The sequence below is a fragment of the Anopheles marshallii genome, chromosome 2, assembly GCF_943734725.1.
Source record: "Anopheles marshallii chromosome 2, idAnoMarsDA_429_01, whole genome shotgun sequence".
NCBI lineage: Eukaryota > Metazoa > Arthropoda > Insecta > Diptera > Culicidae > Anopheles > Anopheles marshallii.
This window is the reverse complement of record NC_071326.1, coordinates 69195786-69220591: the sequence shown is the minus strand read 5'-3', so window position 1 is coordinate 69220591 and position 24806 is coordinate 69195786. Positions and strand designations below refer to the sequence as shown.

At 47.4% G+C, this 24806-nt stretch overlaps 1 protein-coding gene across 1 annotated transcript; it reads left to right on the top strand.

Moving 5' to 3' along the window:
- The first annotated feature begins 18424 nt into the window (after nucleotides 1–18424).
- LOC128708475 (uncharacterized) lies at nucleotides 18425–22759 on the top strand. The gene is made up of 3 exons (XM_053803454.1): nucleotides 18425–18464; nucleotides 19848–20142; nucleotides 20215–22759. Exons 1-3 carry the CDS (start codon nucleotides 18425–18427, stop codon nucleotides 22757–22759), a joined length of 2880 nt encoding a protein of 959 aa, XP_053659429.1.
- The last annotated feature ends 2047 nt before the right edge of the window (nucleotides 22760–24806 follow it).

Below are 24806 nucleotides of genomic sequence, written 5' to 3'. Positions count from 1 at the left end.
TAAACAAAAGAAAGGTATCTGCTGGCAACCCACACGCTTGTCCGGCTATTTCTGTAACAAATCAATGCGTGTGACAAAACAAGAGCTTGGAGGTAGCGAACGATTTGCTTCCAAATTTCGAAAAAAAACCTCCCCCCAAACAAACACGCATATTTTGTGTTTCGATACTACAAAACGTGGATGAAAGATCGCCACAAACACCAAACTGGTATTTCGGAATCGGAATTGGTTAGACAAAACTGTGTTCACGAGCAGTCGAGGCACGGAAAGTACAAGACACGCGACCAGGAGTGTTTGAATTCCAGCGCGAAACTCTTGCGCGCACCGCAAGTTCAAACGGTCAGTTTCGCGCGGGCGGAACGAAGCGTGCTACGGTTTTGTGGTCTTTATTTACATTGCTCTACAATTGTCATCGTAAATTACCCTTTGCTGGAGGTCCGGTAGTCTCGTAAAAGGAAACGGAATGTTTCACCAACGGTGTTGAATGTTACTTTGTGTAAGCTTTCAGCTGGTGATTTGGGTGCTTTGTTATGTGCAGCTGAATGGAGACGGAAAAAAAGCGGTTCCAATTATTTGTGTTCCAATATATTAGCTTGCTAATACCCAGAATGCTTGCATGGAAAAGATTTTATAGCACTTGCAATTCTTGTTGCTATAAAACACAACTTGCTCACACGCTTGCTAGAAACCGGCAGTAAACCTGTAGGAAACGAACTTAAATTGTACAAAATGATGATTTTACAGCGAACCATCAAGAGACGTGGGTTGCAACAATGATGAGACCCTGCCGACTTCCCCATTCCTACAAATTAGCCACGGGGTTGGGTTCCATTCGTTTTGGCAAACATGTGACTACCTATCGCGCCAATTCTTCCAAAGTCAGAAGTGGCAAAAGTGAAGAATCGTTACAACTTGGGTGATTTATGGTGGGTGATGAACACCGTCACCGTGTTCTTTGATTATGGCGGAAGAAAGACTTAAAAAAGCATCCGCCATTCCTTGGACAAGGGTGCCCTGCCCTGGGTGGGGGCGGCAGGATGAGAGTTTTGGAGATTATGATTTGCTCACTTCATCAGCTTCAATTTGACAAACGGGCCCAGGATCAGCCGGACGCTAATGAAGATTTATTTACAAGCGTACCTACAACAGCCGCCACCCGGGACCCAATGTGGATCCGGGGATCGCTACCGAAGCTGCGCGTCCCGCAGTGTTATGGTCTAGGTTTGGTCGACGTCGAGCAGCACGTCGATCTGGCTCCGAAAGGGTGCTGCCGCTTGTGAATGGGCGCTGTTTTAGCATAAAAAATAACACCGCGGTGTTGGTGAGTGGGCGCCTCCATCGTAAATATTTCTCGCCACCACGGTGCCGAGGTGTCATCGGGCGTGTTAGAGGTTGTTAGAATAATTTTCTACCGGGCCAGGGAAACCAGCCTCGAGATATCCGTCGTAGGTAGCGAGATATTGGAGGAAAGAACTCACGCGGTGTCGCAACAGTGACGGTGAGGCTATACTAATTACCTCCGCACAAGTATGACCTAACCTCGCTAAGATCTGGCGCGTACTCACGCTCTGCCAAACTGACATCAAACCATGAATGGCAAATCGGAGAAGTCATCGCGCGAATCCTGAACCGGTCGCCCCATGCAGAGTTTCGCTCGCCTCACCTCTAGCCCAAACTTCAATAATTTCCCAAAGCCTCTCGGCGTCCGGCATTGCCCATACGTGCGCCATAAACAAACAGTTGTAAAGTGTCTTTACGCTGAACCGTGCGTGTCTGTGTGTGGGATGGTTTCCCCCGAAGCTGGCGCTTCACAGTTCCCTCTCCTCCGCCTGGTACTTCTGCCAGCTGCCACCAGCCACTCCCGTACATGGTAGTTAATCGCTCTGACGCGGTTCGGTAACTTCCTCGCTTCACTTTCGGTGGACGCTCGTCCTTGTGGACACCCGACTCCGTGCTGCAAGATGACTGCCAGCGGACAAAGGCAATGTACGGGTTATGATGCAAAATCAGTGCCCCCGTGTGCCATCTCTCCCGAATTGGACAGAGCACATGATCGCAGATGAGATGATGCGTTTGGACAACTGTGCTCGGGAGGTTTTTTGCAGTTGCATCTGGCACGTTTATTCCATCCAAACCATCCAGCTACACTGTGCAATTCCCAACGATGTGATTTCTTTCGCACAGTCAGCCCCCAAAAAGGTGCAAAAAGAAGCGGCGATGTGTTACTTTGTTTTATTATCCTTAATTTAAACAGGCGCGCTCTTTTACGTGCCATTCGTTTGGGATTATTAATTTTACACTCGCCCTCCGCCACCGAACAGCAGGATGAAGCGATGACTTCGTTTCGGTCGAGCCGGTTTCGTGTAACGCATTGTTTTCTGTGTGTGCATTTTGCTGTTAATCGGTTAAATTAGGTTACTTTGGCAATTGCTTTCCAAAGTGGAGTTGTTGAAGCCCGTTCAAGCGGTAAGTCCAAGCTTTAGTGTGGTTCTTAGCGGAACGGTCTGCAGGAATACGCGGACTTTCACCTCGTATTTAGCAGATCACCGCGTACGAGGACGGAAGGCGAAGTATTACAGATGTATCTCAATAACCATATCTGTTTTATTTGATGTCTGAATATGGACGATCTTCTCGCTTCTCGTGTGGGAATGTATGACCTATAATAAGCTAAGCAAAGGACTCAGGAAATAGAGGACCCTCATCAAAACGGCCGTAACTGGCACGCAGAACGGTAACTCGTGTTAACCGTTCGGAATGCTGCAACTTACCATCAGCCGGGACACAGATTCAACACAGTGCAACACCAGATGCACCGGCGGGTCCGTGTTGTGTAGCAAGCCTGTAATTAATAGTACACCTTTACCCCCAGTGGCCAAACCGATCAAGCGGACCGGCGGCGCTCGTTATAAATTGGCGATCGGGACTTGCTCTACCCCGTGCACACTGATTATGTCATTTCGTGCATATGATCGCGACGCATCTGGTCCGGTAAACTGGACCGGTGCATGCGAATGCACCGCACCAACTCGCGGTAATGAAGGTAATAACAATAATAAACCGAGCAGAATCAGCCATGACCAAGTGGTTTGAATGGGTCGCCTCGAGGGGTACAACAAAAAAAAAAAAACCCCGCGTAGACCGGGTCCTAACGGTCGAGAAGAAGTGGATCGTAATTTATTTCAATTAATTTTAATGCTAATTTAGATTAGAGTCGGCGCATACATTAACACCGCTCATGATTATGGTGCGGCTGGATCGGTTTTGCGACCCGAAACGGGCAATCCGGTTTTTTTTGTTTGTTCGTTTGCTGTTGTTGCTCCCCTGTTGCAGTTCTGGACACCGGGAATGGTGGTTGTGTTGTACCGATGTAATTTCGAACCAGAGATCTCGAACTCTGTGGCGCCAAAAGGTTGGACATTGTAGTGGATGGACGAGACGCGAGGGTGGACAGTGCGGAGGATCTTCGGTAGCTTCGGGTAGAAGCGGTTGATGTTTATTGGCGATCAATCATGTCACGCGCTCGATACAAGATTACTCCTTGAGGAATTCGTTGCAGTCGAAATAGTGTTACAAAAAGCGCAAGAAGCTTTAAAGTAGCCTGCGTGCAGGTGTATAATGGTGAACTTCGCACAGTAGATTCGCTCTGCAAGTTTCCTTCCTAGGAATCGTTACAGAAATACTGAAAGCAACGCTGCTTGGTGGACAGACACTGCATCGCCCAGTACCGTACCCGGTGTCTAATGATATGCAACCGCTAAAATGGTATTGTCCACATTTGCCGATGAGCCGCGTACCGGCAGGGAGAGGACCAGTTTTATTCTTAACAAGCCTGCAAAAGGGTGATGTCAAAACACACAGTGCGCTCGCCCTCGGTGCGCCGCAATCGCCGGGTCGGGAATCGATTGCAATGATTCGGGAAATGATTTATGAACTTAATCTTACCGCCTCCCGTGCGTGGCTACCATAAGCGGGAAATGGAGAGTTCTTGAACTGCACACGGACGTGTGACACTTCTGCCCCGTGGACCACCCAATCGCTCATTTATGGCTTCATTCCGCACCGTTTGTTCTCGGTTGCACAATTAAGCGACGAAAGCATCGATTGTGCCGTCCGGGGTTTTTGCACCAAGATGGTCATTATTATTGGATTAAGGTATTCATTATTCGTGAAATGTTGCGAGGACGGTCGTCCGAAGTGAGCGTTTGGCGCGTTCAGTTCCCATTGCTTTCGGTGGTACCCGGTTAGTTCCGAAAGTATGGTCCGAGGGATGGATACGTTTGGTATTAGCCCCAAACAGGGGAGCATCAATGAATGTTGCCTTTGAGATGATTCCAAAAATGGTTGACGCGGATGTATGGAGAATAGTACGCGAAGATGAACCGATCCTCCTGGAGGTAGGCGCGAATGTAGTGCGCAGATCTTCCAAGAATACTGTTTCTTCGTCCAACAGACATCAGCAACTGTAAGCCAATGGAAGGCTACAAATTCCTGTTGGGCACTCCACTCTAACGTCCGATTAGCTTAACGTCGTCAACCTACTTTCAATGGTTGAGTGCCCTCGGGGTTTGCCCGTGGTCGCTACCAGGTGCAGGTACCTTGTTGCACATTTGTACTTTCCGATAGGCGAAAAACATAATTCAGTAATCAATTCCGAGCATTCCGCCGGGGCAGGAGGGGTTGGATGCTGCATAGCAAATAACTTAACATTCCACCGGCACTGGAAAACCGTGCAGAGCATGTCACCCGAAAGGACAATTCCACTAATGTGGAACGCGCATGCCTAAGGTACCGCACGGTGAGGAACACACAATCGTTACACGCCGTTCCACGACCTTAGTTGGGCTTTCCCAAGCCCAGCGGACGCCGGTGCGGTAGCCAGCGCCCGGGCAATGTGCGTTCCGTGCCTTCCCGCACTGCTGTGGACGACGCGGCTGGGTTATGGCGAGCGCCCTAGACAATCCACGCCAGCAATGCTTTCGGGGCACAGCAAACATGGTCAACGGACGACGACGAAGAACACAAAACATGTAAAAGCTCGTTCTTTGGCCCGGGGTGGTGTTTTACCTTCACCTACGCATGATTGCCCGTATTTGGAAGAATAAAATTTCGCCATCGAGAATTCATAATTTATAAAGTTTTTGTCGCACCCCCCGTCGCTACCCCACTCTCGCCCGCTCTGCTTCTCGGTTGGACTCCGTTTCTTCACGGTCCACTCGGGCCCATCCGGGAATGGCCTTGCACGGGACAACGCTTTGGTGTCCCGTCCACAAAGGTTTTTTTTTGTGTTTTGTATTTTGACGCGCGTTGCCCAAACATGGGTTCGGTTTGTGATGGCGGTGGGCACACAATTAGGATATGCAGGCCGGGTATTCTGGGTTTGCTTTGCGCACTTGGTCCGATTAATTATAGATACCCGAATAGGGCCAGCGATCTCTCCAGCGTTTCGACCGGGCTGCGGTATCTATCGCCCGGTTAGTGAAACAAAAGCTCCACTTCTGCACGGCCAACTATGGACGGAAGTTCTGAGGTTTGGGTGAGGTTCTGGCGCGACATAAGATCCCTAAAAAAGATTTTTTAATGGGAAGTGATGCCGGGAGAAAACTTTTGAGATCGTTGACATTCTACAGCTGGGGAATGAAGAGATGAATCATGTGCGTCGGGCTTAAAGTGGCTCAGCCCGTTTTTACAACCGGATTAGCCTTCCTAACGAACAAGATATTGCACTTATCGTGTTTGATTTTCAAAGATTTCTCTATTGTCAGCTGCAGTTTTTTTTAAAGATTACCAAATTTTTGTAGGTCTCCCTTCCAACCGCTGGCTTCTTCATGTTGAGTTCAGCTCGCCAGAGTTCGATGACAAACACGGCTGTTTGCCGAAATACCGTTGCGCATTCGGGAAGAAACGGACTAATGGGTAGCGCTGAAAGACGTCCGATACAAATTCGCAACACTTCCTTCCACTGGGGGACCGGTTTGATTGCAGGCGGTAGGTCCGCGCACATGACGGCAATGCAGTTGCAGCAGTAGTTGGGGTGACGCAGCTGCAGATTGATACCCCTCTTCTGCGTGCGACGTCAGGAGGGTCAGGTTTTTTTTTTTTGTTGTGAGGAGTGGGGCCAGGGTCTGCAGAAGTACCCACCCTTCTTGCCAGGTCCTATCTCCTATCTGGCGCACATGTATGACAGAACGCGATCAGCCAAAAGGTTCACCGGGCGTGAGTGAAATGGCAACAATAATAAATACACGTGGGTGTCTAGCTGGTTTTTCGAGTTGTATACCCCACCCCGTCCCGGGCAAACCCGTTGGGTGAACCTTCTCTTGGTGCTGGTTTTGTTTTGCGGTATGTGCGGCGCCCTGTGCCAGCGATGATCGTACTGCCAGCCCGCGACCCGATCCATTCCAGCATCCTGTATCACCGCGCCTAGTGCCCCTGGTACGGGGTACGGTGGTCCAACCATCGTGTAGTGTTTGTTTGTATAGACTCGTTATTGCCATATATGCAATCAAAAGGAGACGGGAGGTAGGAGCAACGAGGGGGCTAAAAGCCCATCGCGCGCTGCACAGGTATATCGAAAATGAGCAAAACGAAACGGTACCACAAGGGAGACAACTCATTCATTCCAATCACCGGTGGTGTGGTGGCCATGGGCGGACCGGTATGGACGTTGCGGTGGGGAGGGGAGGGGGGGGGGGGGGGGTGCCTGCGATGGAGGTACTGGGTGGATGTTTGCTACGGCACGGAATTGCTGAAGCAGCCAGTCTGTCTACGAGTGGGCGCTAAGATATCGACGAGTCCAGGAATGGTAGGAAAGGGTTTTACGGAGGCTTTGGAGAAGCGCTCGCCGGGCGAATGGTGTGCACGGCAGATTGACTCTCGGTATCGCTGGAAGGGCTGCACCATCCAAATCCACCATGATCTGGAGTATTGAAGTTGTTGGATTCCTTTTAAAGCGCTTATATTAATACAATTCTACAAGAATTCTTGAAGCGTCTAAAGAATTCTTGAACCAAGTGTCCTCAATATTTGTTCATAACTCACCTTTAATTTTATACAGACAGTCCCCGAGATACGCGGTTTCTGTTATACGCGAATTCGAAGATAAGCGGGTTTTAGAAATTTGACAGCTGAGTTAGTTTATTAGCACAAAATCTAAGCAAAATGGTTAAAAATTGACCGAAAATACCTTCCCTTGCCGTAAAAAACCTTTGTTTTTAGTTTATTTTAATGAATTCTATCAAATAGTGGCCTGGTTTGCTGAATGAATTAAGTGCAGAGAAAAATTTCGAAAAAAATTTAGAAATTTGACAGCTGAGTTACTTTATAGCACAAAATCTAGGCAAAAAGGTTAAAAATTGACCGAAAATACCTTCCCTTGCCGTATAAAACCTTTGTTTTTAGTTTATTTTAATGAATTCTATCAAATAGTGGCCTGGTTTGCTGAATAAATTAAGTGCAGAGAAGGAAGTCGACCATCTAACTTTGAAGTATAAACGGTTTTACTCCCGAATTCGACTTACGCGGAAATTCGAGATACGCGGATTTTTTCCGGGTTATAGCGGTCCACTATAATCGCGTATCTCGGGGACTGTCTGTACCCCCCAAGATCTCCAAGGCGGTAAGACCTGCGAAAGGATGCGAATGTTTAATCCTCACAAGATGCCTCTCTAAAGTGTCGGACCGTCGTGGAAGATTGAGCCATAAAATAATACTATCCACCTCTGCAAAACAACCAAGCATTTGGTACAACGGTTTACGTGCAGCCCGTAAGAACAGTACACGGCCATTTTGATGAACGGACAAACAACTACTGTGGTAGTGGAGGTACAATATACAATGCACTGTCAACAAAGCGCATGTAGCCGTACTATACCCGGACCATTATCACCTTAAATGATGACCTCCGGCATGCGTGTGTGTGTGTTGCTGTTGTGTGCGTCTGTATCCGTTGCTATAATCGATGCGAACCCCGCAAGTGGACGGAGAGTGCACGATTTCAGGTTGACTCGACGCTCCAAGGCCAGGTTCGGTTTTGAAGTGGTTCCTGAAGTCGGCTGCGCGATGTGTTTGACCTCTTCCAGGGAGTTGCGATGGTACGGTTTCACCGTGTGGCGGTCATTTTAGTGCCTTTTATGGTACATTTCCGGGGGCTGTAGGAGGTCCAACGTGGCGTCCAATTAATGTTGGACAGGCATTTCTGTCATCTGCCGCGATCTGCCGTACGATCGCGATCGTTAAATTATATATTTCGCATAATCAGCCCATTTCGCACAGCAGGCGTCGAACGCTTAGATGGCCGCAACGGCCCAGTCCTGAGTCCACCGGAATTGCTGCTCTTGCCGTGTTTTGCCATTCCTGTCGTCCAGCCACATTGCAGATGCCCCGGTCCGGTTAGGTGTCGATCGTTGGTTTCACCTGTCGGCTTTGGGTGGCAATAGGTCGTGCGTGGCAATTGTCACCGGTGGAGTAATTAATTATCTAGTAAACTAAATCGGTAACGGGTGTACGGTGCGCCGGTGGCACGGCAGAGTCAGGAGGAGCAAGCGTTACCGTCCTCGCTAGTTGGACGTGCGGAGGCGTTGCAAATGGATCGAACGGTTTTGTCGCAGGTTGGAACAGGTTGGTCGCCGGTTTGATGTCCGTTGGACCAGTTTTGGAAAAGTGTGCCGCCGAAAAGCTCCACCGCCCCGGTTTCTCCTCTATGCAACGGTAGGCTCTTCATCTGTGCGATAGCCATCCTTAAGCTGCTTTTCGTGTATTTTGGTTAAACTGAGCCATTTGCTGCGAATGATCGATTGGAGATATTAATCAGATAAAACGGGGCGATATTCGCTTCCCTTTTTTGAAGAAGTGTAGTCACCATACATCTTCGTCATCGATACAGCCCAAAATCGTCGGACGGTTTTTGGCAACGAAGAAGTGGAACGCTGTGTACAGTGAAGTGGTTTTGCCATACTCTGTTTCCTTTCTGCAGTATCAATATTTGAAGAGTGAGTCAGCTTGTACTCAGCTGTCGAAATGGTAATTATCATAAGCAGAGGTGGGTTAGGCCAAGCGAGCTGAAGAGCTGTGGCTCAGGATCGCATTGATCGGTGGTTGTCAAATCGGAAGTTGAAATACCTCGAGAGTGATGTTTGGAAAAAAATAACTCAACTTACGGTTTGGGGGTAATTCTCAAGAGCTTCACCGTAATCCGGGGCGCACCTACGCAGCTAGCGGCCCCCGGCAAACCGCTAAGCGCGACTGGCAAAGTTACTCTACTTTTAACGATGCTCATTATACGCCATGACTGGCTCGAAAGTAAACAATAGCCTCTGCCTTAAATAGTCACAAAAATCGTGTGACACTCTTGAAAACTGTTCTCGTCCAACTCGTTAAGCCGATTGCCAGCCCGGGGGCCGGGTGAACGGAAACCGAGAGACGAGTACAAATATTGATCCCCGTAAAGCTGGAGGATTTGTTTGGTTTGATTTGAGCGTGACTTCAAAGTGGCTCTTGGAGGAACCATTTTCGTGCTTCGTGGTCGTTTTGGAAAGCTATCCCCGAACTACGATGTAATAGTAACGCAGCACCCGGGGAACCGGTGATTGGTGCACCGGTCAGTAGCCGATTCGGTATCTTCAGCAGACCAGGCAGCAGGGCCCCCTCCTGCCGCATGGGGTAGCGGAAGAAAGTAGAGCACGCGGAATGGTGGCAGTGTTCAAAAATGCAGATGAAAATGGACATAATACGCGACACACTCCAGTTTGCTCTTTTTATTTTAACGTGCGCAGCGCAACGTACGGTGGATGCTGGGAAGGCGCAATTTTAACACCAACGCAACCTTTCGACCGTACCGGGTGTACCGTCTAGCGTCATTGTGCTTGGCGCGCGTAAGTGGTGGTCGTGCGCAGGTCGTGTGTTTGTCATCAAGGCACCGTGTATGTCCCATTAGCTATGCATGTATTCTGAAGCTTCACGACCAGCAGTGCCTCCGTTGTTCGATCTCCGCAGCGAACGATCGGATCGGTCGATCGGCTGGACGCGTTTCTTCCTGCTCCAGCCACAGCAGCAGCAGCAGCAGTGCCTTCGAGCATGAGCGGGAACTCGTAATATCTTCATTTGTTTAGAAGCGGTGCTCGCGAGTGGTCGTATCTGCTGCGTGCTAACCGGAGATGTGAATCTCGTGCTGGTTGGTGGTTACTATCTGCTGATAAACGCAGTGAGAGTGATTGTGTGTGTTGTTTTACTGCTGGTGGTGAGCAAATGCAATAGGAAAGAAGATAACTAAGCGGAACTGACCTATCGAACAGAGATCAACCCGTACTAGGTAGTTGTGTGGCAATCGTCATTTAAATTAATTATCATCCACACAACGCGGCACTGCCTGCCACTCGATGGTGATCTCATGAAGCTAAACGACTTTTAATTTCTACTCCAATACGCCTTCCTGTTGCTTGAGACTTGCCTGTCATCAATTCGTTAACATATTCTCACTGCTGGAACTGCGACGAAGAGAATGAAAGTGTTAGCGAACCAGTTCGTAGCAGCGCAGTGGCGGATTGTTCTAAGTGGATTGTTGTTATGAATGAATTCATCTTACGTAAAGGCGGTCACGCAAACGCGACCGTTCTGTAAGTGGTGAGTGGCGAGCGAGTGATAAAAAAAAGGCTTTTTGGTGTAAGTGCGGTGGAATTGAAGAAGAATAATCGGACGCATTCTTTGCTCCGGCTGACAACGGAAGTGACTGGGCATTCAGGGCGAAGGTGTGTGACTCAACTGCGAGCGGTTTTGTAGTGATATGGTTCAAACCGGTGCAGGAAGCGGCTCGGTTGCTATGGGAAACCTTCTCCGTGCGAGCGGGCTGTTGTTACACGTTGCGTGACAGATCGGCTATATATCATTGTGATACAAGGTTACGCGTCGGTATTCGATGCCGACGATGCTCGTGATTCAGTAGCGGTTTCTGGAACGATTGAGGAAATTGAAAACCATACAGCAGCATCATTATGGATTCCTTTAAGGTTAGTAGTAGAGAATTATGCAGGAATGTAGTGATTCCATGATTCGAAACGTCAGTTCCGTTTGGTAATAGCGTGGCCCATATTTGGACTTGTTGCAAAGTAAAGTTGGTTGATCACGGCATAAAAATGCACCAGATCCGGGATGAAATCTTATCTGGACTATGCCACTTCTGCATACAGAGCTCTGGTTATTTACAAATGACTCATTAAAGTCACAGATAGTCAGACATTATATAAGGCTAGCTGGATGGAAGCTTTCATGACATTACATACCATAAATTGTATTTTATGATTTAAAGAACCTATTAGAGGGTTTTACAATCGATTGGGTTTAGTGAGCCCTTCTTACTTGATCGCGATCGTGCAAGCGAATAAGATAAACGGACCACAATTTAGTGAATGTCAAATGCCTGTCTACGTACAGGCGGATTCAAGAGTTGAGATATGAAGTTAAATGTTTGACAATTAAATTCGGTGAAAACTAATCACATATACAGTCGATACCCGAGATAAGCGGATAATGCGTTCCAGAGAAATCCGTGTATCTCGAATATACCAGGTTTCCCTAAAACATCGTTTATATCGTCGTATTTAGGGATCGAATAATTATTCCCATGTTGCGAAGTACATGTAAAATGTGTATTTATACGTTTATTTCAAGAATAATAAAAAAATGTTACGAAAATCAAGTCTGATGAATAATGAATAATGTTGAAATGTAACGTATATTTGAAATTTGCTATTTAAAAATCGAATGAAACTTCGTGAAATGTCACATTTTAAAAATACGTGTAACACCGAACCCGCCTAAGCAGAGAACTACGTAACTCGGGTACTGACTGTATTTTTTAACCCTATTCTGCACAACATTTGTTTAAAATTTCGTAAAATCTATCATATCATTGGCATCTCAACTTTTGAATCCTCATGTACTTAAGAAGCCAAGTTGATTTACCCACTCATCAAATAGTGTACGCGATTCTGTATTCAGTTTTAGCGTTTCAGTAAAGCTGTTTTGTGTTTCATTATCAATGCCCCCGTTTGTCTTATTCGCTTACGCGATTCGGTAAGTTCGACTCGCAATCTCCTATCTGTTGTAAAACCCTGTAAAATAATTAGAATTCACTGAGATATAGGTACTGTGCAAAATTATGAGAGGCGAAAGAGTTCCTTGATCACTTTCCATAAGCTATATCCACATCACCTGAATATAATATATCAGGAGTTCGCGAAGTTATCCGACGCAGTACTCTGACCACATAATATTGATGAACAGTCGTTACAAACTCATTTATTTGGATCACGAACATAAATGTCTGTTCTGTAGGAGATTTTTGGAGTTCCCCATAATGTTTTGTAATATAGTGCGCTATTCATTCATTTACCAAACGGGCGGCTCGCAAGTGATTACATCAATCTCCTTCCAACAGTCATAGCTTTAAATGAAAACAAAGCCGATGTTCGTTTTACCATAAGAAGGTGCCGTAGCTTGGGCGAACAAATTTAGCACACGCCCGGGTACGGACTACAGCTTTAAACAGCTAAAAACCGAACAGTAATAAATTTAAAATAGATAATACAGTATTGTCACCCGCCCGGCGTGTTGCGCAATGCGTCATCGATTTAATAATCTGTGTAGGATCTCCTACCAAAATATGTTACGTTTGATTGGCAATATTGAATCGTAAAATCGTTTACAAATTCGGCATTTTGCATTGGCTGTGTTTGAGGCTGCTTCATGGTTTTTTTTTTTTGTCAAAGATTTCTCTCACCAAATTCTGCGCGGGTGGAATTTGGTTGCTGATCGTCGAAAAGGAACCAAAATCGCACAGCTATATTCATCAATGAAAAGTGCGGTTAATGAGGCGAACGGCGAAGAAGAAGAGCAAAAAAAAAAAACACACAACACATGCTAATTCTGATGTTTCATGTCCCATGTCTACACATCCTCAGCGGACATCTTATTCGGGAGGCCTTCCCCCAGTGCCAAAATCGTATGGAAATGTTTAGCCATATTTACGGAACAGTGCCATGCACCCGCGCAGGGCGTTGGGGACGAATCGATTTTCGACCAAAGTTTTCGGACGCTCGCTCACTCAGGCCGGTTGTGTGAAGTGGTCACAGCCGACCGTTATTACTCGGCTCACGGGTTTGGAACAGTTCAACCCATCAGCGTAAGCCTGAAAAATGACGGACTCAATGGACAAGCTTAGGCGGCAGAGTACCCATGCCTACCCCGGACGATCGCCGGCCGATCGAAAATCAATAACGTGCTCGTCAGTAACACATGGCTGGCCGGCGGTGACTACGCTGACCGTTGAGGAAGCTTAGTGGCGTTGTATCTTCATTGCTGGCTGGCCGATAAGCAGCAGCTTTTAAACGACCCTATCAAGTGCACTCTTTACAACCACGGCACGAAAGGAACTCGGACCCATTCGAACACACCGCTCTCGAGTGTTATTCGAAAACAATCTCTTACCGACAAGTGCCTCCATCAATCGCCTCTGCGAACGAAATGTGCTAAATAAACAGAAATCTAGACGTGGGACACTGGGTTGCCAGTGTCGCCTAATTTTTTGTCACTTTGCAGCATGATCACCACCCCCTCCCATCCTACGGCAGCGCAACAAGGCACGAGAGTGTCGTTCAATATTCATAGAGAGCCAAAACCATTTAATGCCTTTTCGGGCCGAAGTCACACGGCGTCGTAATAAACATTAGAGAGAGGTGAGCAGTTTTTATGTGTTTGCCGCGTGGGCGTATGTTGAATTGGCCTCCCGCCCCGCGTGGTTGCCCCGGTACGCTCGTTTTGAGGGTTGGAAATACTTTCAAATTTAGAAGCGAACAGGTTCGGGCACCGGTGGTTTCTCAAACCGATTGACGGTTTTTGGTCTTATCTATTATGGTTGACATCGTTCCGCGTGAGGGAGGTTTTGTTTGATTTTTAATGGACACGGAACGACAACGACGATCATCATCACGATCGCGAAGGATGCGGATCAAACAGCATCACTCGGTGACACCCTTGCACACCGGGGGAGGGTGGCGACAACGTGTCCCACGGCCTCTGGCCTCCCGAAGCGCCCGCGCCACACCACGCCTGACAGAAAGGTGTGGCTTTATTGGCGTTTGCGGTCCGGGAAAGGCTACGGCGACACCATCCACAGGGTACAAAATCGGCATAAAAATCACCCAAAAGCTAGAGACCGGTTGACCACACGAGGAAACCCATTGATTAGCTCATTACCGGGCTGTAGCGTAAGTAGGCGAACCGTTCGGACGCCTCCTGCGTCGCCACGCCAAACCGCTAATCGATAGCAGTGACAAAAATTGACAGCGACAGGAAATGGTTCGCTTCGTCGTGCCCCCTCCCCCAACTCGTGATTCACACCCCGGTACCGAAATTGTGTGCATTGTGACATTTACGGACCCACCAAAAAAAAAAGTAACATAACGATGCGACACACACGGTACGGGTACGACGCCCACGAAAAGCTGCAATCCGTCGCGTCCGTGGCGCAATGCTGGTGATGAACTCTCCCGCGTGTACCTGTCGTGTACTTGACGGATCATTCGTGGCCGCTTGTGTGGTTTCTTTTTATGGCGCTAGGCCTGATTTCGAGCCGGCGCTAGGTTTCGCCCCAGGATTCGTGGGAGACCACTCGTAAAAGCAAGTGTTATAAAAGGGCTTTGTTCCAGTGCGGAAATCGGTCACCGGGTGTGGGTTTTATTCGGTGGATTATGAACCAATTCGTTTGGTTCGATCGTAAAGGGTGTTTTGTGCAATTTGCGTTGTCTGCCAACGAGGGAGGTCGGCGGTGTCTTAATTTTAATGTGCACGATAGGTGCCGTACTATTGTGATTGTTGTTTATTGCAACATAACGTCTTAATTCTCGGTTTTTTGATTGGTTGGTAATTATAGAGTGAATTGCTCTCAAGGTATCGTTCCTTGGTGTTCTATTTAATACACCAAAGATCGTCGATTGAAGCTCATCTCGACGAACTCTCCTCCTGTCTGAGGGCTAGATCTACTCTGCTGGAATTATCCTGCTAAGTAGTAGAAGCCTCGTAGGTTATTGCGCGGACGATTGCTTACTAAATTCGCTCAAGTCTCAACATGGCAGATGCTCTGATAAATATCTAAATCATGGACGTATGTTCTACTGGAGACCTTACCAACGTAAGGCTTTCAGAGGCATAAGGTTCGTGAACTCAGATGCTATTCTGCATAATATATCTAGACCCTTCTGTGTTTTAGACCCCGATGCGCTTGAATAGTTAGTTTGGTAATGAACAAGACTCCATAATCTTTTATGTAATTATGCAGTCTTGTCTTGTGGATCCATAGTAACCACGGGTACGCGTTCAGAATGTAACTACAGTCAAGTCTCTCTAACCTGCAAGCAGAAGGGACTGCTATCTTAGAGAGGCTTGCAGCATTGGGAAGCAAATACACTTGGATGGTATACCATTTATGTATGACAAAAAACCTTTATAAGTTTCCCATTCAAGTCCATCACTAGCTGTCATTGGCAACCTACAAAACACGGCTACCTTAGAGTGGTGTACAAACAACATGTGCAGCTTAGAGAAAGTGATGTTAGGGAGACTTGCTATCTTTGAGAGATACTACCTTAGAGAGACTTTACTGTATTGTAGAAGTTCTTATATATTATTACAATGTATACGATCAGTCTTTGTCAAGATGCAGCTGTAGACGAGAGGAGAATATCTTGAGATCATCAATGTAAGATTTTTAAACAGAATTTTGAAGAATAGATGTTGTCATGAAGCTCATGAGATCATGATCATGCAGACAGTCAAAAACTTCTTCTAAGTCAATGTAGATAATATCAACCCGGTAATAAGTAGCAGATTTTAAAGTTGAAAAGGTTATCTTTCAGGTTCAGGTTCAGGTTATCTTTTTGCAATTGTAGATATATTGGCAATGAAACCATGTTGTTATTCGAGAGATGCAGTTACTAGAACAAGACACATTAGATGATAATGAAATCAAAAGCATGGACATTTGACAAGCGATGAGATATCCGAGACGATATTCAAGTGGTTGGAAAAAACGAGGTGCACAAGAGACAAAGCTAAAGAGCCTAAGGAACTCGTCGAATTCAGAACAGTATAAGTACGAGTATTCTGAGCTCTTATACTATGGGACCCTTTATTAAAGTATCCACCACTAATTACCTTCATACATTGCATCGTATTGTCATAACATGAAGACTTTAAATAAATGTTTGGATAGTTGGTCTAAATAAGATTCGAACCACAGTCTTCGGTGTATAATCCCAAACGTTGTAGTACGACACTACGAAGCACTCTCGATGTGTGATTGCTATAACTTCCAATAAAAGGTAGGAGGTGATCCTTATTTTTGCTCAGTAACAACCAATATTCAATTGTTACAATTTCCCCTTACACGCTTTTCTAATTCTATTAAAAAAAACTTCACTCAAAAAAATCATCCATCATCAACGCCGATACTCCGGCATCTTAAAAATGTTGCACGTATCAAAATATGTCGCTAGAGTGCGTCATGCCGTGTGTTTCGAAACACATGTTTCTTCGATCGTTTTTGTTTTTTGTTGCCGTCCGTTCGCCACAAACGGCGTCCACTGCTCGCAACATCACCGAAGGGCGGTGGGTGTGATCAGTCGATTAGATTATGTTTACATGATGAATCACATCCACGGGACAGGGCCAGTTGTGGCTGGGCCGGTTCTCGAACCATGCTCTCAAATGGACTAATTTTAGTACGTGAGAATTGACACCGCCGCGATCGCGAGTTTTACGACCCGATCTTTTGCGTTCGTACGTTCGCGTGAAAACAATCTCTGCTGAAATCGGACACCTAACCGAGAGAAAGGCAAAGAAAGGGAGAGAATCTGTGAAACCGAGGAGCGGAGATAATCGTGTGATAAGTTCTGATGAAGTCCATATATGGGCAAACGGGCGCTTGGCATCCGAAACAGATGACTTGACACGATCGGTATTTTCGGTACATTAATGTTTTGCATCGCTTTTTGGGGTTTCTATTGATTTTTTATATTCCTCTCATTCTTCATTAACTTGGAACAAATATTGTTTGTCCATATCTGTTTGAAATGAGCATTCTAACTTGAGACGATCGACGTAAGAAGGCATCGAACATGGTATCTCAAGATGTAGCAAAATATCTAATTCAAGAAGCTCGTGGCAACAAGGGTGGTAAATAAAACCCAAATAAACACCACCGAACGGAAGCGGACAAGTGGCTCGAGTGTTCGCCGCTAGTTTTTCCACCCTGCGTGCGAATAAGACCGGGGTCAATCGCACGAACAGATCGAACGTCGCAACATTGTAGCTGTAGGGTGGTGAGCGAATGCCAATGCACGCATGGTCCCCGTTTGGTCCCGATGAAAAGTCCCCTCGCGGGTGACGGTGAAAATGTTCATCAACCGATCAACTGCCGAACGAACATTTCCTTATACGGACCTGGGAGGGAGAGAGTGAGAGCGTTGGTCGGTGCCCAGAAGGCCACAAGTACGCAACCAAACCTGGTCGTCCAACCGGCGATAGAATGTAGGTCGAGAGAACATCCCGAAAAAAACCCCCGATGAGTTTTCCTCCATTTTCCAACACGCCCTACTGCATAAGGGATAAACAGGGCAGTTGCTTAGCACCACCACGGACGGTTTGTCTCAAATATGAATGAATGAACCTGGACGTGTGGGGAGGATTGGGGTGGAGGGTGCCGAGGGTGGGTTGGAAACAGTGTTTCGGGAAATGAACCGATCGCTCAGAAAGGTGGCGAGCTTGTGATGCGCAGTTCGGTTTTGCGCATTGCTACCCAAATATTGCCGCCTCGTACCACCCCCCTTTCCCGAGAGGGAAAACAGTCGTGTTGAACCTCAAGGAGTGCGTGCGGGCCGAGGTGGGGGTTGTTTCGCGGAAGGCTCGCACGTTTTTTCCACTGTCCGCTATACCAATTTCTGCTATTATTATTTTGATCCCTATTCCGGCCTATCCGTGGATCGGCGATCGCGTGTCGCACCGCGTTCGTGGGGTCGGATGAGATTTTCAGCTCAATCTAGTCATGTTCCGTGCGCTGCCGTCTTGAGACGTGGACGCGGTTCGCTCTCGTCCGGCACAGTTCTACCGTGTGCGTGTGTGTGCTTTACAGTTTCTGCTCGGCGCACAATTTCGGCTCGACCGCTCGTGTGTCGACCGATCGACAAGTGCACGATCGCAGGTTCGCGACACGGCCCAGCAATACCATATAAGGAAGCAAGTGATATTGTGTGTGTTTAAAGAGCAATTTTTGTTTTGTTTGGTGCCGTCGGTGTGGTCAGCGTTCTACCGAGCGTAATTTTCTTCTAAAGCTCGGGAAAAATTTGGATGAGCAGTCACGGGCAACGGCAACTATATGATCGTATCGGAAATGCTGCCAGAGCTGCTGTTTTCGGGTAAAGCGGCTATGTCTCGGTTCCCCGATTCTACTCCCAGTAACAATATTAGCTAAATTTAGCATTCAGACATTGGCGAAATCTACAATATATACCGGCCATTAAACATCAACGCGCGGTTGTGCCGTAGCCGGGGCGGTCGGACGAACAACAGCCAACCGTTCGCTAGCAAATGATCTACCGTCCCGGCGGTTCCTCCGCTGACGTCCAGTCAGTTTGGTCGGGATGGTACATCATAAACCAGTCGAAACACGATAAACTGCACCGAACGATGCGGTTCCGCCTCATGCGGACCGCACGGGACTGTGTGTGCGTGGCTAACGCTGCTAACATTGCGACCGGGAGCGAACAACTATGCAACCACTTTGCACCTTCGATCGTGGGACTGACCCCGTGTGGGCACAACCAGCGCGCCGTGCGAACGGCAGGAAAAGCTGAATATAGAATTCGAATCCGAGAAGTCCATTTTTTGCGTGAAGGGACATTTTTTTTTTTTTTGGTTCAAATTTTCTTGCCCCCGGATCGGTCCGGGGAGCCGGGGTTTGGGGCGGGCGGTTTTATTTTCATGTTGTACAGCTCCACTTCGGTTGGCGTGTTCGGAGTAATTCTTTACGACGCGCTGTACATGGCATTGCGTGCCGTGCCAAGATTTCGGGTTTGCATATTGTGGCGAGATTATTAGTCGCTCCTTTTATTTTCGTTGAGGAATTTGAGTACGTTTAGGCAGGGTCACAGACGGGGAACTTCGCACAAGGGAGGACTTGTTGAATTAATTTTTGTTTTTCACTCGAAAGATCTCTCTCTCTCTCTCGATCATCTCCAAGAAAATCAACACGTGTTCCCGCTGCCATTGTACAGCGATCTCCAATTTAGTACAGCTCGCCCAATGTTCGAGCGCCATTCCATTTCCACTACGGAAATCCAACGAAAATATCGCATGCAAGGTGAAGTGCTCGTAACATTTATCACAATATGGAAATTTGGTGCGTTCTGCGACCGGCCGCGAGTTATTTTTGTCCGGATGAATCAGATCTGCTCCAAACGGTCCATGGAAAACATTGGGGCCAGGTTGCCCGGTTTAATGTCGGAGCGACGTGGTGAGCGTAGCTTTTTTTCCCGACTGCACGAACGAGCGGCTATGCTTCGTCTCGTATGCTCCGGTGGGCCTATTTTCGTACTATTAAAGTAGATTTGTTCTTTTTAGGAGAATGGCAGTAGGATTCCAAAGTCCATCCGGAAGCTCCAATTTATTCCAATTTTATTAAAATATAACTTAATTTTGTCAGATTTGTCCCATTTTTTGCCATGTTTCTGCTATTTTCCTGTGTGTTTTTTACAAAGAAATATTAATTTTGTTCTCTTTATTCCATTTTATCTATTTAGTTGGAGGTGGTATGCAAGACTTCTCGAAGGATGATCTAGGACTGCTCGGATCGAGTGGTGTCAGTAATGAGAAAGACCCTCTCGGCCATTCGCATACACATCAGGATCACCACACGGTGCACCAGAGTCATCTGAGCTCAACCGGCAGCGGGAACTCGGTCGGGCTTGTAGTGGATGAGATTAAGCTAACACACATACCGGACCTTCTGGAATCGGGTGATGGTAACAAGTTGGAGGAGACGGACCGTGATTTATATCCCTGGCATACGGGAGCTAACATTGGGAGTAGATTTTTGTAAGTATAGCTAGATATCAATAGTTTGTTAGCCTGTTTTTCTCATTCTAATCCGTACACTATTTGTTGTAGACGCAGTTCAGATGATCCGTTGATCTCCGGTGGTACCAACGATAATCCGCACGATAATGAGCTTAGTGTGCCGTCGGTCAGCCAGTCTATGTGTCCATCGCCAACCACGCCACCGCCAAAACATCGCCATCCGAGCGCCATACTGTCACCGGACCTACCGGAAACGACCCTCTCGCCGTTGCCAACGCCACCGAGGGCTGGCACAACCACTCAGCACGCAAAGGAGCCGACCCAGAAGCGCACCAACGCTGCTCCTAGGGCGCGCCGAAAGGGACCGCTTAAGCTGCGGTTTCACCACCAGGCACTGCCCCAGGAATATCTCGACCACTATGAGGCAACGCAGAACAATCTGCATAAGAAGGATCTTGCGTCAAATCAAGCGAAGTCATCGCGCCAACAGGCGAAACCAAACCACCAATCGGTACCCGCATCACGGAAGGTAATGATGGAACGGCAGGCTGCATTGGAGCGCGAGGAACGAACAAACGAGTCGGTCCGCAGCTGGCTGCAGAAGATACTCGAGCTGCAGAAGGAAGGTGTGTCAATGGCACCGCTCAAGGACGAGGTAGTGCAACCGTCGCAGACATCGCCGTGCAGTGTGGCGAGCGAAAGCAGCGCTAGCAATCAAAACGGTGTCCAGCAGAAACGGATCGTAAGCTACACCGATCTGCCGTACATGGGCGAAATAACGCTGGAGAACTCGAAACCGCGACGCGGAAGAAAACCAAAAAAGGCCGATATATGTCATTTAATCTACAAGAACTACGGCACCATTCTCCCGGGCACTCCTAGCCGAGAGCTCGGTTTGGAGAAAGGCACGCTAGCGAAAGGATGTTCCAAGTCTGTCGCCAGCCTCCTCGAGCGACGTCTAACGTCGTCCGACGAGAGGAAGCAACTGTTTGCAGGCGACAAGAAATCAACCGAACCAACGGAACACTCCATCGGCAAAGGGCGTCGGAAAGAGGAACCGTTAAATTTGTGCGTACGTGATTCGGGTGGAAATGTGTTGCCGGCGGGCGGTGAAACGTTCAGCGTTTCCAGCTCCGAAGAGGACGCGGACGAAGTGTTTGCGTCCTCGTGTCCAACACCGATCATAACACCTTCGGATATTTGTACCGATCAAGCGCTGGCTGCCAACATGAAGCTCTCACTGCCAACTTTGCAATCATCCTCCGGGAGTACTACGGAGACTCCTTCGACTGCCGAAACTCCACCCGGTTACATGTATTGGTCGTCTGGTACGAATGGTCTTTTCGCACATCCAATGTCGATTTACAACTCAGCACCGGTGCCTGCTGCCGAAGGCCACGTTAAGCACCTAGAAGACCAGCTAGGGAAAGATACCCGCCCGGTAGCTTCATCTCCCAACGCATCAACTCCTCCGATCTCTCCGAATACTGCGAAAAGTGGTCAGCAGCATCCATTGCTTGTTCCGAAGCCCATATCGCAGCTAATAAAGCACGATAAGCAATCGCCACCCAACACCGGTGCTGGACAGCGATCTCCCCCGGCACAGAAACGTAAACGATCCGCCATTTTTATACCACCGGTACCGGCGGAGAACAGTCCGAATCCGGCGACGGAGGTTAGCATCTGTAAGTTTAAGTTCACCGGAGGAGCCAAACCGTGTCTGCAGGAGAAGAAGATACTGAGCGTCGACTCGGGTGGCAACTTCCGGTACTACTCTGGCACGGGTGATAAGTCGATGCGCGGTTATGAGTTCTTTCCGAGAGAAAGTCTTCAGCAGAGCAGCATCAATGCGACCAGCACCACTGGGGCTTTCCTGAATGCGTCCGGTGAACGAATAGCCTGCGATCTTCCGCCTCCCTCGTTGGGACTGAGTAACGATCTGCTGCAAATACCCGAGTTTCCTACATCACCCCAACCGTGTGGATCACTGCCAGGGGATCCATCATCTCCGGTGCCGTGCGGTGGAAACACACAGTGCCGGGTGAATGCGGCAAACAGTGCATCCGAGCGAAGGCGTCGGAAAACTCGTCGTGCCACGCAACGGGAGTCGCTTGAGAAAACGTTCAAAGAGAAGGGATTCCTCATCCAGACCCAGCAGCTACAATCGGCCGAAGGTGCGACCTACTGTAAATTCAGACAATTACGCAAATTTACCCGCTATCTTTTCCGAAGCTGGAAAGACTATTTGCCAGGAGAGCTGCAGCAGGAACAGCAGGCACATCCGCTACAGGAAGGAGATCTGTCTACCATGACACTGCCAACAACGGTCGTAGCTTCTGCCCGAGAGGTACCGCAAGAGGATCACACCATCGACGAGGAATCGTTATTAGCATCTTCGACCAGTAGCACGCGAATGGACACGGTCGATGTGTGTGAGCACCGAAACTCTCCGGACAGGGCAGTGCCATCGGCAGCCTACCATCGCCTAGGACGCAAAGATTCTCCAGCGAGCGTTACATCGCAGCACGTCCATTCCGAAACGTTGGTGATCGATACCGCGTACCGTCGGCATGGAAGTTCCTCGCCCTTGGTCAGCTACGCTCAAGCGGAGGAAGCAAGAAATGTCCTGCCTTAGTTTGTGTCGTTTCAAACATATCATCTTCTTTGTTGTTACGAATACCCAAGACCAAAGAGTATGTTTAAGGTAGCTAGGGAAATGCGTTTAGCCGTAAGTCAGCTTCGATAAAAACACGAGACTTTTATTTAAATTTTCCCCCTTTGCTTTCTGCATCCCTCTAATCTAATCGTACTGCAAAGCGAGTGCGACGCTTGCCATTTTCGATTCGTCGACCAGCGAATGCAATCTAGTCTCTCTTATGGTTTATTAATCATGCAATGAAATACACATGTGACCATGCACAACTAATATACTTGAATGGTGAAAGTAAGTTTTCCCGCGCTGTAGTTGGAATGGAAACATCTCTCGACTGTGAAACCGAAAACGCCTGAATAGTTTGCGTTATGGAGGAAGGGTTAGGGTTAAAACTGTTGTTAATTTTCGTAGAGCTTGATAACATGAGGTTAGTTATTTTTTTATCGGAAATAAAATTTTTTCATGTAGTTCAATTACCATCCATTGTGCATTTGTTGTGGAGAACTTTAATAGTAACAGAATTAAAATAGAGTGATACGCAATTAATCAAACAAAATTTCATGTTTTGTGTTTGTTTTTGTGAATGTTAAAGAAATGCGATAAGACAAATGGTTCACAAATTAAAATGTAAATAATTACACTCAATATAATGGAAATAAGCTCAAATACAAAATAGCAAATGGTAGACAGCAGCCTTAAACGAAAAGTTGTGACATTGCCTACATTTAGGGGTAAATAAAAATTCAAATCGATGAGAAAATTTAAGCTACGCCTGAAGGTATGCAATGAAGTGGAACCTTTGTAATTAGTCGAGAATAAAATAGAAAAACATAAAGTTTGAACTCTAATTAAAACAAAACAGCAATTTTAGAATGAAAAATCAATATTCATTTATTTGTGCTGATATAACCTATTTTTAAACTAAGCAAAGTACAACATAACAGGTCGGTAGCTGACGAGTAATCATGAGATTGTTGATGAACCATAATTAGATGGTTGACATTCCCGTGGACACACGAACTGTTCAGGAAAGGAAAATTGTTAACAAGGTCCCCTAACCACCGACTATCATCACAGATGATGACGGTGATGATTCTCGTTATTACTCAGAGTTACTATCAAAAGAAGCGGCAGATATTCAGCCTGCCGTGCAGTGAAGTACACACAAGGAAAATAACAGCAATCGTTCTGATAGGGGATTACGAATATCAGCAACTCGTCACAGCAAATCTTCCCAGTCAATGTGCCGTACAGAGCGGTAGGAACAGATACGCAAATGAAATTTACCTTCACCTTCTTTTCCAAATCCGTCTAAGGTTTACCTCATGATCGACACTCACCTGCTAATCTCGCATCGCTTGAACCTCACAATTTACACATTTGACGCAGTGTCCGAAGCGTTTGCAGATCGATAAGGTAAGTACATTTTCATTTCCATACCACCCGCGACCGGTGGCCGCTTTCGAAGCCGTCCAAAACTCGATGTAAACATATGCAAATGAACGACGCCGTACGAACGGGCCGTGCAGTGTGTAACTCCACAGCCATCATGCCATATTCACACGCGTGAACCATTCGCACGGGAGGCAACTGCCCACAAGACCTAGGCGCAAACAAACGGACCAAAACAACCACAAAAAAAACGTTTTTGCAAATATGGTCAGGATTTATTGTGTGCGAAGAAGAAAGCCTCTCCACCATCGGTGCTCAGATCGGTTCCCCGGTTCGCGCAATTACTTCACCCAAAGGATGTTGCAAGGTTAATCGAGGTTAGGCTCCCAGAGGTGGCCGACTTCTCCTTCCGCCGTTCGCTCGCTTATCTTGCTCGCGGGAAATCGGCAACTTCGACTCCGCATAGCACCGAGTCACGCTTTCCCGTTCGCGGTTCGTTCACGTTCACGCGCAAGACATTTCAATTCAATTCGGCTTTCGGCCGATGGGGTTTGGGGCGAAACAATTCTCCCAATGCATGGCGTTTCTTAAATGCCCAGCAGTCCTGGGCGAACTAGCCAGGTTGACAGCGGGTTGA

Bases quoted from the DNA above. Each gene is read 5' to 3' on its own strand.
- LOC128708475 (XM_053803454.1), top strand. From the start codon at position 18,425: ATGATCGTATCGGAAATGCTGCCAGAGCTGCTGTTTTCGG. The intron at 18,465-19,847 runs GTAAAGCGGCTA...TTATCTATTTAG, and splicing joins GCCAGAGCTGCTGTTTTCGG to TTGGAGGTGGTATGCAAGAC. The intron at 20,143-20,214 runs GTAAGTATAGCT...TATTTGTTGTAG, and splicing joins AACATTGGGAGTAGATTTTT to ACGCAGTTCAGATGATCCGT.